The sequence below is a fragment of the Rhinolophus sinicus genome, chromosome 16, assembly GCF_057876585.1.
Source record: "Rhinolophus sinicus isolate RSI-liver-muscle chromosome 16, RSI-T2T, whole genome shotgun sequence".
Classification (NCBI taxonomy): domain Eukaryota; kingdom Metazoa; phylum Chordata; class Mammalia; order Chiroptera; family Rhinolophidae; genus Rhinolophus; species Rhinolophus sinicus.
Window position 1 is genome coordinate 65,311,035 of NC_142516.1, and position 14,088 is coordinate 65,325,122.

General features: G+C 40.6%; 1 protein-coding gene across 1 annotated transcript; it reads right to left on the reverse strand.

Moving 5' to 3' along the window:
- Positions 1-374: 374 nt before the first annotated feature.
- Positions 375-5,477, reverse strand: KLHL9 (kelch like family member 9). Its single transcript, XM_019719944.3, has one exon. It carries the CDS (start codon positions 4,937-4,939, stop codon positions 3,086-3,088), a length of 1,854 nt encoding a protein of 617 aa, XP_019575503.1. The 5' UTR covers positions 4,940-5,477; the 3' UTR covers positions 375-3,085.
- Between the last annotated feature and the right edge of the window lie 8,611 nt (positions 5,478-14,088).

Genomic DNA, 14,088 nt, shown 5'->3' on the forward strand with positions numbered 1-14,088 from the left:
AGCTGGTGGCCAGCATGAGTGGTTGGCAGCCATCGCAAGCAGCCGGCAGCCGCAAAAGCTGCCGTGAACTGTTGACCGAGGACCGCTGACTAACTGCCTTGGGCAGGGGGGGTGGGGCAGTGCAAGACTCATAACACCAGCATGGGTCAGGGAGCTGTGTCCTACACAACTAGACTGAGAAACAACGGCTTAAGGGGGGAGAGGAGGACAGGCAGAAGAAAGGGGGAAAAGATATAAAATAAATAATAAGAAACAAGGTTTTTATACTATGCAGGTAATGATTCTTTACAGGTAATGATTCTTTAAGGTGAAAAATACAAAAGAATCCACTAAAAAAACTAAGAATCAAGGAGAGTAATGACAGAAAACCAAAATGCTAAAACCATGTATTTCTTACTATTGCAATAAAGTTTGGAGTATATGAAAACAAAATCCAATTTGAAACAGCAATCTAATCAAGACAACTTGAATAAAAGATCATTGAAACTGAAGAAAAATACCCTAAATTGCCCATATTATAAATACAATTTTATTATTTCAAAAAGCCTAAGAATTCAGTGAGAAAGTGAAGATTATTTAAAAAGTGATTGAACAAGATAATTTGAAAACATATATTAAATTTTATACCAGAAGTCTAGTAAAAAATCATCTCCATAATAATAACAAAATACTGGGATAATTATACCATCTCATGATGGGAAAAAAATAAGCCAAGAAAGCAAAAAAAATGACAAAGGAAAAACTAATTTCACTATATTACCAAAAAACGTGTATGTTAAGACATAATCAAAGAAAAAATGATAAAATATTTGCTGTAAATAAAGGTTAATATTCTTACTAAAACAAAGATTAATATTGTTAATATAAAAGTAATTTTTATAAATTTGTAAGAAAATTCATCTCCATTTCAACTAGAAAGAAAAGCTACTTACAGGAGACAAATAGCAAATGCCACCATAGCATGTTAAGAATTAGCACTGACAAAGCGATAAGATAAAGGACAAGGAATGTGGTATCAGTACTACATAAAAAAACAGCAAAGTTATCCCTAAAAGGTCAAAATGCAAAAAAGACAAATTTGATCTCAAAAATTAACTGAATTGGCCCTGCCTTTGTAAAACTGTGAGAAAAAAGAAGAAATGCAAGCAAATGCCAGTTAAATTATATTTATTATATAAAGAGACCCTATAAGTTGGTATGAAAAACAACGCAACTCCAATAGGTATTATTACAATGGCAAAGAACATGAACATTTGCTCAATAAGGAAACACAGCTATTCAAAAAACAAACTCACTAATAATGAAATGATTGGGATGCCATTTCTCATTCAATGCACAAGGTTAACAGCAATTTCTACTTTTTATATTTTCTAAATGTACTCAAATGATTTTAGTAAAAAATTGAATCATTAAAAAAAAAAAAAAAAACCCACAGAAAGTATGAAAAATTCTGCCAGTGCAGAAATCATAAAAAGCATTAAAATGAATCAACACTTGTATGGGCAGTAAGATTCAGATCCCTGGAAGCCAACTGCATTTGTCTTGGTTCCTGAGTTTTATTATGAGATCATCAATAAAGAGAAGGTTGTTCCTGATTTACACTATGACAATCTCCCAAGTATAGAGATATACATATACAGATATATGATAAAAGTATGTCTGTAAATTTTCTCTTCAGGTAGACATTCCAGGAAAGTACTTCTTGAAAATCACTCACTATAGAGGATTCCTCTGGTTCTCAACCAGTAGGGATGCCAGGATGCCCTTGGTATTGAAGAGGCTGAAGATCTACAGTTTAGTATTGCCTGCAAGACAGCAATGTCCTAGGTTTTCTGTAGCTGGCTCCTTAGGGAATCTGAAGTTGGTCCTGTTCTTTAGAAATAGCCAAAAAGACATTTTTCTGATTTGATGCAGAAAAGAGTACATTTACTGGTTGCTCAGATCATAGCCTTGAGGCAGATCACACAAAGTTCAGGATGCACATGGGCTTGAGCAGCACCAGAGCAACCACCTCAAATCAAATAATCTTGTTAGAATGACTTAAGTTGGGAGACTGAACTTAAAATCCTATAGCTCTGTTCAGCATACTTCTTTGCTTTTACAGTATCATAAGTTTTACTGAACACAAAGGTAGAAAATAGCAGAGCCTAAATTTAGAGCAAAAGCCAAGTCTCTGAAACCTGAACTTTGCTAAATAAGATGTATAAAAGCAACTCTACGGAAAATAATATACAGGCAGAAAAAGTCGTATGTTTCATCTGAAGTAACAATTTAGTCAAATGACAAACTTGGTCTGTCAATTTAATATGTAGTGCTTCTATCTCAATTCAGTATGACTATACAGACATTTATTCTGTGCTATTGAATTCCCATTTGAATAGAAATCGCAGCTAGGTAAAAGAAAATAATTTAACTTTAGAAATAATTTCACTATGCCTGAAATTCCAATTTAAAAATTACATATTTGTATGTATGTATATACATATGTATGTATGTGTGTGCGTGTATCTTCTCTCTCCTCCCTCTCTCCAGCGATACAGACTTAGGGCTATACTGTTTTTTCAAGTTAGTATTTTTAAATTTACTATTTCTCCTTTCTGCCTAAGAAATTTCACACATTCTGAGTGCACCAACACAATCTGGTGAGTTGGCAGCTATGCCAAAAACTATGAAAAAAGGGAGGTAGCTAATAATACTTGGCGACTTTTTGTTTAATATTTTAGGTTAGAGCTGGCAGCCTCCCTTTGATGTTTTGCAGTCAAAGATGAAAACTATCAACTTTGAAACATAATGAACATAATTATACATTTACTACAATCACCTACAATTTGACTTACACAACACCACAAAAAGACATCTAACCATTTTTTTTCACAGATCTTTTTACATTTTTTAAAACAGCTGGCTGTGTTGAATACATTTTCAGAATGCATTTAACCATTTGATAAACATACTAAGTTAAACAATACAAATAACATCAGTTACCTTTTTATCTAATAACTGTACTAATCACTGAAAGAAGGTACAACTGAAGGGGAATTATGAGATCATCCATATGCACAGCAAAAACATTAAGACCTTAGTCCTAAGAATGATCTGATGGTGCTGAAAGAGGTGATTCTCTAGAAGGTGACCCAGGGTTTTCTTCAGGTGGAAAAACTGTGAGAGTACAAGCTCGAATGCCACCAAGTGACTCTGGAAGGTCAAAAACTTTATGCCACTCATCCTTTTCTGGGTCATATTTCTGGACAATTTCTACCATACAACGATTATTCCAAGAATATCCACCTACAACATAGATTTTATTTTCAAAGACAGCAACTCCAACATCACTTTGACCCCTTAACATAGCAGCAATTGGTGTCCACTGGTCAAGGGTTGGTGAATAGTATTCACAGCTTAGTACATCATCATAATCACTTGTTCCTCTGAAGTGATTGCCACCAATGACATAGAGCTTGTCTCCAACTGTACACATGCAATGCAGACCTCTGACTGTAGTCATTGGAGCCTTCTGTGTCCATTTGTCTGTGTCTGGGTCAAAACACATGAGCTCGTTTTGGAAAGTGTCATGAGTAATTCCTCCTGAAATATACATTAAGCCTCCATACACTGTTCCAGCATGGCCATAGTGGGGTTCACTCATTTTTGCAACATAGCTCCACTCATTCATTCTTGGGTTGTAACATTCTACTGTGGCCAGTTCACCAGCTGCACTTCGCCCACCAACAGCATACAGATGTCCTTTGAGGGCACTCAAGTGGAAGAATGTGCGCTTTTCATTTAATGAGGCAACCTGCATCCATTTATTATACCGTGGATCAAATCTGAAAACTGTATCAACAGCAGTTTTTCCTTTCGTATCATAATTACTTTGACCACCAACTACATAAAGAAAGTTTCCAATGACAGCAATGCCATGCTGGTAACGTGGAGCATCCATAGGGGCTAAAGATCTCCACTCTTGTGCCCTTTCATCATACATCCTTAATTCTTTACTCACAACCAGCTGCTGCCTCAGAACTCCTCCTAATGTAACCAAATGCGTTGAGTCCGATCGAATGGCAGTTCTATCTGACTGCATCACTGGCTGCATGTATGGCATCATTTGGTAATTGCTAGCTTCCAAAAGCAAATTCACACAGGTATTGTCCGTTCTCATGAAATCTACTGTCTGCACATAATTGATGAGGTCCTGTGGTGTCATCAGTGGAAATCGAATATTCTTCATTAATTTTGCAGCATAATCCATTCGAGGGTCTTCCAACCTTAGCCAGCGACAGGCAGCCTTGAAGAGCTCAAGTTCCGTACAGTGCTTAAGACTATTACTGGAAAGCACAAAGGCAAGCCGTTCAAAAGGGAGTTTTAGAAACTCCCCAGTACTCAATAATGCAGGAAAATTCTTCAGGATAAAATTATTGACATATTTATCCACTTCTATAAGATTATAGGTGTTAGCTATTCGCCCAACTTCAACACAGTTATCTAAAGAGACTCCTGAAATGAGAAACACTTTACAGAAGTCCAAAACAGGTAAAATTTGTAAAAAGCTGGCAGCTTCAAGTGTGTCCTGAAGATTGTCCATATTAAGAGAAAGTTTTGCAGTATAAATAAAATCAATTATTTTCTTCAGACCAACCTTGTTCACCCCATGAAGCTTAATGCACATTAAATCTTGTTCTTTCATTCCACCTGTAAACATAGCTTTGAAATAATCACTAGCAGACGCCATCATCGCTCTGTGAACAGGGAAAATTTCATCTCCATCACCTGGTACCAGAGTCACATCACAAAGCAATCCTTCTATTCTAAGCTGATCAAAGCCTTGCAATACCACCGAACTGTGAGTATTGCTGGTAAAAAATCGTGTGGTTCCTGCCTTGCAAGGCTGTAAATGGGCGGAAACGCCCATTTCGCCGTTACCAAGAGACACTTTCATGGGAAAGCCTCTTGCACAAAGATGCCAGAGAAAAAGGTTAAAACCGGTATGCTTTCAAGGAAACGAGGATGTCCAAAGCGCAGGAGATCCGCTTTCCTTGTCAAGGGCAAGCAGTCACCGTGGCACCCCTCTGAACACACCAATCAGTCATCCACTTAAAAGTGTTCTGTAGCAGGACCACAAAGGGCTGCGGACATCAAATCTGCTTGTTATGTAGATGATTCATCATCTGAAGGCAGTTAATTGACCCGGTTCACCTTGTCTGGCCTGCGCTGCCGCTCCTCCAGCAGTTCCGCTCCAGGCCAAGGGGGAGGCACCGCCACGTACTGCGGCTCCGCGGCTCGCTCGGCGGCGAGGCCGGGCACCTCAGTGAGCAGCCTGCTGCGTCCTCCGCTGTCACTAGAGCTTCGTCGTGGCTCGGGCTTTCTTGGAGCAAGGGCCTGGAACACGGGTCTGGAACACGGGCCTTTGCCCCAGACGCCCAGCCGGTCCTTTCCGGAAAGGCCAAGTCCCAGGATCCCCCGGGCTAGGAGCGGCCGCAGCACTTACTGCGGCTGCGCGGCTGCGCGGCCGCCTCACTCGCCAATGGGCGGGGGTGTGGGGAAGGGGAGGAAGTGCGCCGGCGACTGCAAGGGTAAGGGGTGGGGGCGCGGAGCTGAGTCGGGTGGGCGCGGGCGGGACCTCTTTGGGTCACATTCTAGGTGGGACTGAATAGGCCAGCATGTATGTTATGCTGCACGTTTGGTATAAACTCTTCACAGTTTCTGAGCTCTCCACCCCTCACCACCCCCAAGGCATACGTTTTGTTTAAGGTTTACATTTCCTGGCTTCTGCCCTTTGAATAACAATGAATTACGGCTTTTATATAAATTGAAGCAAAACATAGCAGAGGAGGGCAGGGGTGGGGTGGGGTGGAGATGCTTAAAAGTTTTCCTCTTAAAAGACTTTATCATTTATATCCCACACCATTTAATTGACACTTCAATTATAACTGGTTCGTATTTTCAATCATTTAAAACACATATCATCTGTCTCTTTAAATACCAAATTGTGACTATGCTATGTAAATAATATAGCCTGTATTTCTGCCTTCCAGTGGAATTCCACCATCAGTAATTCTTCATTCTTTTGTTTTCCATTCAAATTTTAAAATGGCTACACAATTGTCCAATAACTATACATACCAGTGCTGTCCTTTCCTTTGCCCATTATTTGTTCCTGAATATATACCTTCTTGTTCTCCATTGTTTTATAGAATCTGTAATTTACAGAAATTGGGCACAAAACTTTCCCGTTTTAAGATAAAATCTAAGACATAAATATTTCTTTCCAAAACTGTCACCGGCGATGTTTTGAGTGTGCTTTTCCCTTCTATTTATCTTTCCTTTTATAGATATTTTATTAACTTGAATTTCGTTGATTACTAGTAAATTTAAATTTGTCATATGAATAAATGTATACTTTGACAAAATTCTTCCAACATTTTCCACAGTTGGAAGTTACAACTGTCTTTTAAATTCTTCTAGTTTCTTTTATGCACATGCAAACTAATCAGAGTATAGCTGTATTATTTTTACACTCTCCCAGTTTTTATATAAAAGATACTTACATACAATACTCACTGTTCTGCACCCATCTTTTTTCACTTGAAGATCTTCCCATATAATAGAGAACTTTTTTTTTTTAAGTTTATTGGGGTGACAAGTGAGAGAACTTTTTAATCTTTTTTAAGCAGTTCTTTTTTTCCCATGAATAGGTGTGTCATAAATTATTTACTCATGGACAGTTAGCTGTTCCAGTTGTTTTCTGTTGTTTCTGAAGGATGGCAGCAAGATCCCAAAGGCTCAGACCACTGCTATCCTCCACCAGATGTTTCAGCAGATCTTCAATCTGTTCAGCATAAGAGGTTGGCTGGGATGAAACTGTACTGGATAAATTCTTTACTGGATTTTATCAGCATCAGGAAGTCCTAGAGACCTGCTCGATGTCTGAGTTGGGGATGGAAGCACTCTCCTGAGCTATAAAGACTCCATACTGGCCCTGAAGAGGTACTTCCAAGGAATCAGTCTCTGTGTGGAAAAGAGAAAATAGAGGTGCTGTACCTGGGAAGTTGTGAGAGGAAGAAATTATGCTATCTTTCTCTTAATTATCAAGCTTAACAAAAATGACTAAGAGCTAAGGAACCAGACCCATGCTCTTCACGAAACTATTATGGACAGATATAATTCATCATACTCCCAAATGTTTAGCCACTTCAAAAGACTGTTTTTTTCTGCCTGCATCATGAAATAAGTTGAATCAAATTTGTCACAACACTTATTGGTAGTGTTACTGAACCACCTCCCAAAATTCAGGTCCATGTCATTGATGTGCTAGTAAACAAACATTGAGACACTGGTGCTTGGAGATACAGAAAGGTTTATTCCATTTGGCCAAAGCAAGAGGATGAGAGAGCAAGATCTCTCAACTCTGTCTTCCTCAAAAAGCAAAAGTAGGGAGTTTTTATGTGGCTAGGGAGCATAGGAGGGTGTATTTCATGGAACCAAAGGGAGAGTCTGTGTTTCTTTAGTCAGAGAAAACATTTTGTGCAACCAGACTTCTGGGTGTCAGCAGCTGGTTGTAACTTTTATTCCTTCTGTAAAATAAACTCATAAATTCTTCTTGTGACCCTGGAGTTATTTCCTCTTGCTTGACAAAGAAACAGTACGTCAGCAACTTAAAATTATATTTTAAGATGTGCTGGGTTGAAGAACCAAGATTCTGCAAAAACATCTCATAACTGTGCATCAGTGACATTATCTTTAAAGCAAAAAGCAAAAATTGGACATCTTGTGACCATCACCATTGTTTAAGGTATCATTGTTTTGTGCTTAACTAGCTGTATTTTCTATAAAAGTGTACTTTTGAACATTTCTCCTGGAACTTGCTTTACAGGCAGGCCTTAATCTTTGACTATAAGCTGTGTGATAACCAAAGCAATTGAAACATTTAGTTAAAGCCTATACCTATATCTTTAGAGTCTCTGATCTACCTAAACATGTTAATTGTTAACTGATTGTTTCAGTAGTATTAAGCCACTGTAAGTTAAAGCATCCAGTTCCTAGGGGGCCCATCCTACATGGCCTTTTTAATGTGCTTACTCGTATGTACTTAACTATCTATTTTACTATATTTATTGTATTTCAATATTTGCTTCCATATCATGTTCACCTGTACATTGTGCTAATTACATAAAAAGCATTCACCTTTATATTTTTAAATTATTCTCTTAATTATTTCAAGTTTTACTTTCAAATCTTTTTTGAAATTTTATTTTAGTTATTTTTTTAAGGAGGGTGCAGCTCACAGTTGCCCATGCAGGGATCAAACCAGCAACCTTGGTGCTACCTGCACCACGCTCTAACCAACTGAGCTAACCCGCCACCCCTTCAAATCTTTTTAGGTATGTTTATTTTTAACCAATGCCAAGACTGATTTTGCAACCCCAGTTGAAGGATGGAGTTGAATTTCATTCATTCATTTCGTTCAAGCTATATGTAACACTTGAATATCTAAATCACAGGTTCTACACTCCCTTCATAGGATAAAAAGGTTAAGGAAGAAAACAAAGTGACAGCTGTCTTGGAATCATAGAATGTGTAAGCTTCAGTTGCTAAGGAAGAAAGAGGAAACAAAAAAATTATAAAGTACAGGTTCAGACACCCCACTTTCTAGAATGACTGCCAAAGGCTTGGCATGACTCTCTGCCTTCACTTTGTGCCTCGGGAGCTCCTGAGTGTGTACAGGAGAGCAGAGGCTTAGTAGCTAGGACACCTCAGAGCAGAGGAGAGTTGATTGCAATGATATGTCTCACATTCTAACTCAGTTTCCCCAAGCCGTTAGTCTTGAGGTTCACCACACTCTTTCGTTATAAAGTTAGCCAACAATTGAAGCTTGGGCTCAACTTGCTTCTGAAATAGAAAAACAGTGTGGTGGGTGAAAGGCGGCCACAGCTTCTTTAACCCTCTTTCTACTCCTTTTAACCTGAGGGGCCCCTGTGACTACTTAGACCAATCTGTTTAGCTCCAAAGGCATTCACAAATGATCTGATAAAGTCTTATGAAAAACTCTGGGAACTTGGGCTGGATTGAAGTCGATATCTTTATTTTGTAAATAGGAGCTTAGATACGAAGGTCACACAGTAGGCATGTCTTCTCTCGGGTCGGGGCTCCTTCTCCTGCATCACTCATTCCCTTTGCCCTTCTCTTGGACAATCACAGCAGGAGGGTGCTTACTCACCTAAGGTCTAAGGGTCAAGACTTCCCTCTAGCCGGCCCTAAATGCCCACTATGGGGATGACTGCCTTGGGATAGAAACACAAGTGAGTGCCGTGTCTCTAGAACGCCATTGTTATTCTTCCCTAGAAGGCCCAGAACCTGGCGTCTTTCCTCAGCAAATGAGTTTGTAAGATGAACTAATGATCCCTTGGAGGGTCAGAGAGCCTTGAGGCCACAATAAAAGGGGAGATGTCAGGAGCTCTCAGAGAAGCACCAGCTGCTTAGGCAGAACGGAAGCTGATGGCGTGGAGCCAGAAGGGGCTCTAGAGGGAAAATTTGGAATGGGGATCCCATGTTTTTTGGAGACATGCTTGCTGATTTAGGACTAGGTGTTGAGAGGCAGCTAGCGGTCTATAAGAAGGAAATAACTACCACTTGATCGGAAAAAGCAACAAAAACGGTTCCATTCACCTGAACCTGAGATTTTTTGCCATCAGCCCACCTCAGCCTCAATATCCCTATCTGTGAAATGAAGATAATTCCCCCTTTTTGGGATGCCTCGTGATGTTCTGGGAATCAAGAGAGACGTGTGTGTACACTTTGGAAAAGTCAGGATGCTCTGCCCCTATCAGGCATTTGTTAGAGGGAGCAGGATGGTGTAGCAGAAAGACCTGTTAAGTGGGTGTCAAAAGGCCTGGCGTCCTGCCCCACCTCTATCTCTTGCTAATCATTAGACACCAGACAAAATGCTCAATTGCTTTATTTTCTATAAAATGTAATAATAGTTGCAGCTATCCCTAGAGATGTGGAATACCAATGAGAAGCTTGTGGGGAAGTGCAATACAAGCTCTTGTTATTAAATCTAAAGTAATGTTAGGATTACAGCCCATGTGCCTGTCCAGACACACCCTTTCAATTGAATATTGCCTCATTTGTGGACTTGGAGCTCTTCAAAACGCCCTTCGTCATGATCTTACCATTGTCCATAGGGGTCTGCTTTTATTTACAATGTGAACGCATTACCTTGAAGTCCTGGTGACTGGATCACCAGTATCTGCTCCCTCCCACATAACTTGCCCACACTATACACAGCAATCTGTTCTCCTCACCAGTGGCTGGTGTAGGAGTCGGCGGGTGGTCCAAGTCCTGGTCAGTGAGGCTTGTGGTGGAGTCTCCAGAGGGCTCTGCACAGACGGCCTTGCTCTCAGTCAGCAGACAGAGGAAGGTTAGTCACTTTCTGCCTCTGCACACTGCTCCATGGCTGCGATGCCTGGACCAGAGCGGCATCTTGAGTCCAGGAGCGAATGTGCCTCAGAGTACAACCGATGCATTGTGGGTGGCAGAGGAAGACTTAGAAAGACGCTTAGACCCTTGAGAATCATTGAGCTGTTGAATCAACCATCCCTGGAGCCATCCTACCTCTAGACCTCTTATCTCCAAATATAATGCACTTCTGTTTTGGTTGAGTCAGTTCAAGAAGGTTTTTTAAATTGCTGCAGCCAAAGGTATGTTAACTGACAAAACCTGTAATTTGACCAATAAAGTTACATAAGTCTTGATACTTACTTTTCCTTATTAATATTTTAACATCGTGAAAAATAACTCCCATCCTCCCTATCATAAAAGTGATGATTGTTAATGATAGTAGGCTTGACAAATACGGAAATATTTAATGAAGAAAATATAAATCATAATGGCCTCCCAACTTAGAAAAACTCACAGCTAACATTTTGGTCAATTTCTTCTTGGTGTTCAGTTTAACTTGATTTTACTTGTTTGAAAAGTTTGGAGGGAGGAGGAAATTCACAATAGAATTTGCTGGACTGTGTCCTTCTAGAAGGAATGCCAAAAAAGGGATAAAAGTAGTTGTAAATCTGGGAAGCCTTGCTGGAAGGAAATACCAAAGAGTGGAAGAACTTTGGGAAGAGAGAGGAAATGCTCAGAGACAAAATATCACCTTCAAGATTTTCCCAAAGGTTGGTCATGGCCCTCTCTCTGGTTTTCCTTTCCATGCGAAGGAAGGATGTCTTTCCTTGCCATGTCTTTCCTTTTCCACTATCTTCTCCTTCCCTGTGTGCTAAGCCTGGCAGAGACCAATCCTGACCCCTCTGTCTGGAGGAGGCAAACACTGGAGCCAGCTGGCGCCTTGCATATTTTGATCAGCTCATCCAGATGCATCTCGGTGATCACATTAATGGGGGTGAGAGCTGTGCTTCCAGGAATCAGGCCGTGAAACCTACCCACACGATGCTCAGAATTCAGAGAAAGGCAAGAATTGCAAGAACTGGTTTATGGCAGAGATTACAAAGTGACAGTCTCTGAGCTGTGTGTGACCCAAACATGCATTTTGTTAGACTGCATAGTATTGAAAAATTGGGAGATTTTAGATACATGTGCAGATTTCACTTTCGTTTTCTTTAAGTATGAAGCTGTGGCGAGGTTGCGCTTGTACTTCAACATAGGAAGAAGACATTAGCTGGAGGCAACTTGGCTGCTTCTTCATCCAGGACATATGCTCGTGTATTCAGCACATTCATGTGAGGTGTGCAGATACTGACATCCCACCGACTTTACTTACTTCCATGACCGTCCTGGCCCCTGTTGGAGGGATTTGAGTTTTCATTCTGTAAGGTCTAGGCACCTCACTTGCCAGATTTGATCAAGTGGTATTGGCTCCTGAGCGGCTGTATTGAAAAAGGAGCTCATTAGAAAAGAGCCACGATTGATTGATGATGTCTGCCGGGGCACCAGATGGGTGCTCACTGTCATCCGTAGTCTAAAGGTCAACCACCAAACATTTTGTGGAAAAGACCTGTAGGACTTCTTAAGTCAGGTAGAAAGTCGTTTCCAGATAGTTTGGAGGAAACACTGGGCCAGGCTACCTGAGTTCTAATTCTGATTCTACCACTACCTAACCTGGGCAGGATGACTGATAGTCCAGTTCCCAATTTCTTCACCTGCAAAATGGGGTTAGTGATCATTTCCCTAGATCTATCTCAGGGTTGCTATGGGAATAAAAAAGTATGACATTGTGCATAGAAGGGTTGGGATAACCATAACAAGTGTTGTTATTATTGCTTTCTTGTATTGATTTGATTTAAAATTCTTCCTCAAGTATATTCATTATTTAACAAAATTTGGAAATGGGCCTCAACCCAAGACAACTTGTAGATATAACGTCTTTGTTTTGGTTTCTCAGTCACTAAGGCAATTCTATAATACACTTTTTTTTTTTAATTCAAATGTGGAACTGGGGGGAGAATCCATATGGATCAGTCTATGTCTGTGTAAGGTCTATTTCCTGATTCCAAGAAGTCAGTGTTGGGAGTCAGCTCAGGTGCTGACCACCCCTTCCTCATTTCCTATTAGATAGAATAACAATCATAGTAATAATGAGAATAGCAGATATTTTCTCAGTGCTCACTAGTAGAGAAAACATTTCATATGTATTATCTCATTTAATCCTTACAATGAACCTATAAGGAACTTATTGTTCCCCAGATTACAGATGAGGAAACTGAAGCTCGGAATTTAAGAAATCTGTCCATAGTTCATGGCAATAAAATGGCAGAGCTGTGATAATTATAATAACTGCTAGCATTTATTGAACACTCACTGTATGCCTAGCACTATCCTAGTGTTGACATGCACTATTTCATATGACCTCTGAGACAGACAGATTAGGTAGATAATTTATTGTGTTTTTATCCCATTAGAAAACTGAGGCTCAGAGAGGTTAATTAACTTGCCCAAGGTCACACAGCTTGTGTGACTCATAGGCAGGCAGGCTCACTCCAGGGTTCACTACACTCTGTTGTCTCAGCCTTGAGACAGGACTGCTAAGTCTGAGCCTATGCTATGTCCACTTGGCTCCCTGGCCTGTGCAGTCTGTGGCTCTACACTCAGCATCTTCTAGGAGGAGAGTGAGAGACACCAGAAGCAGGAAGAACCATGAGCAGATCTCAGGAGGAAACGACTGTTTAGAGGATCCTTTCTTGTCTGTGAAGGTCCTAGAGGAGCTCTGCCTTGTACGGGCCTCAGAAAAGTAAATGCCGCCAATACAGTTGTACATCAGATTGCAGTTGGATAGTCATTTCGCTCCTCATAAGACAGGAAATGAATTCTCAGAATTCTGCTTGTGAGGCAGAGCCAGAGAAATGCTCTTTCTTTGGGGAAATTTTTGTGCAAGATGGAAACATTCCTGACCTGTAAGATCCACACTGTGGACTGGCGGGAGTATCCACGAGGGTCCATTGCATTCACCACTTGTCCCAGCTGCAGCCACATCCCCAAAGCAGCCACGTAGAATAACCCATTCCAGCTCAGGAATCTGAAGCTGAGCCTCAGAGAGGTTGAGTTTATCAAGAACATACATCTAACCGGTGTGAGCTGGGTCTAGCACCGAGATTTTCTGACGTCCACTTTCATGCTCTTTGCTTCACACACATGCGGACAGACTTCTCAAGCCCTATTTCTTGAGGTCTTACAAAGTGCCAGCACCATCCAAACACTGTGTGAGTAATAACTCAATTCCCATGAGCATATTGGGAGGCACTGTTGTTATTCCCATTTTACAGATGAGGGAACTAAGTCTCACGGAACTTGGAAAACTTTTCCAAGTTCACACAGTAAATGAGTTGGACGTCAAGCCCCTGCTCTTAAACTGTTATGATATGTGGCCCCTTGGCTCTTTGTGACAGTCACATGAACAGGCTCTGAATCTGGAAAACACTTGATGGTGAGAAGTATGGAGTAGGTGGGAGAGGCAAGACTGTGCTCTGTGTGCTCCGAGTTTCTGATGAGGGTCTGTTGCTGCTGATGTGAGAATGACACCACCATGGGATCTGCTTGAAAAGAAAATGATCTGTTGATTCTCCAGTGGGTGAACATGTC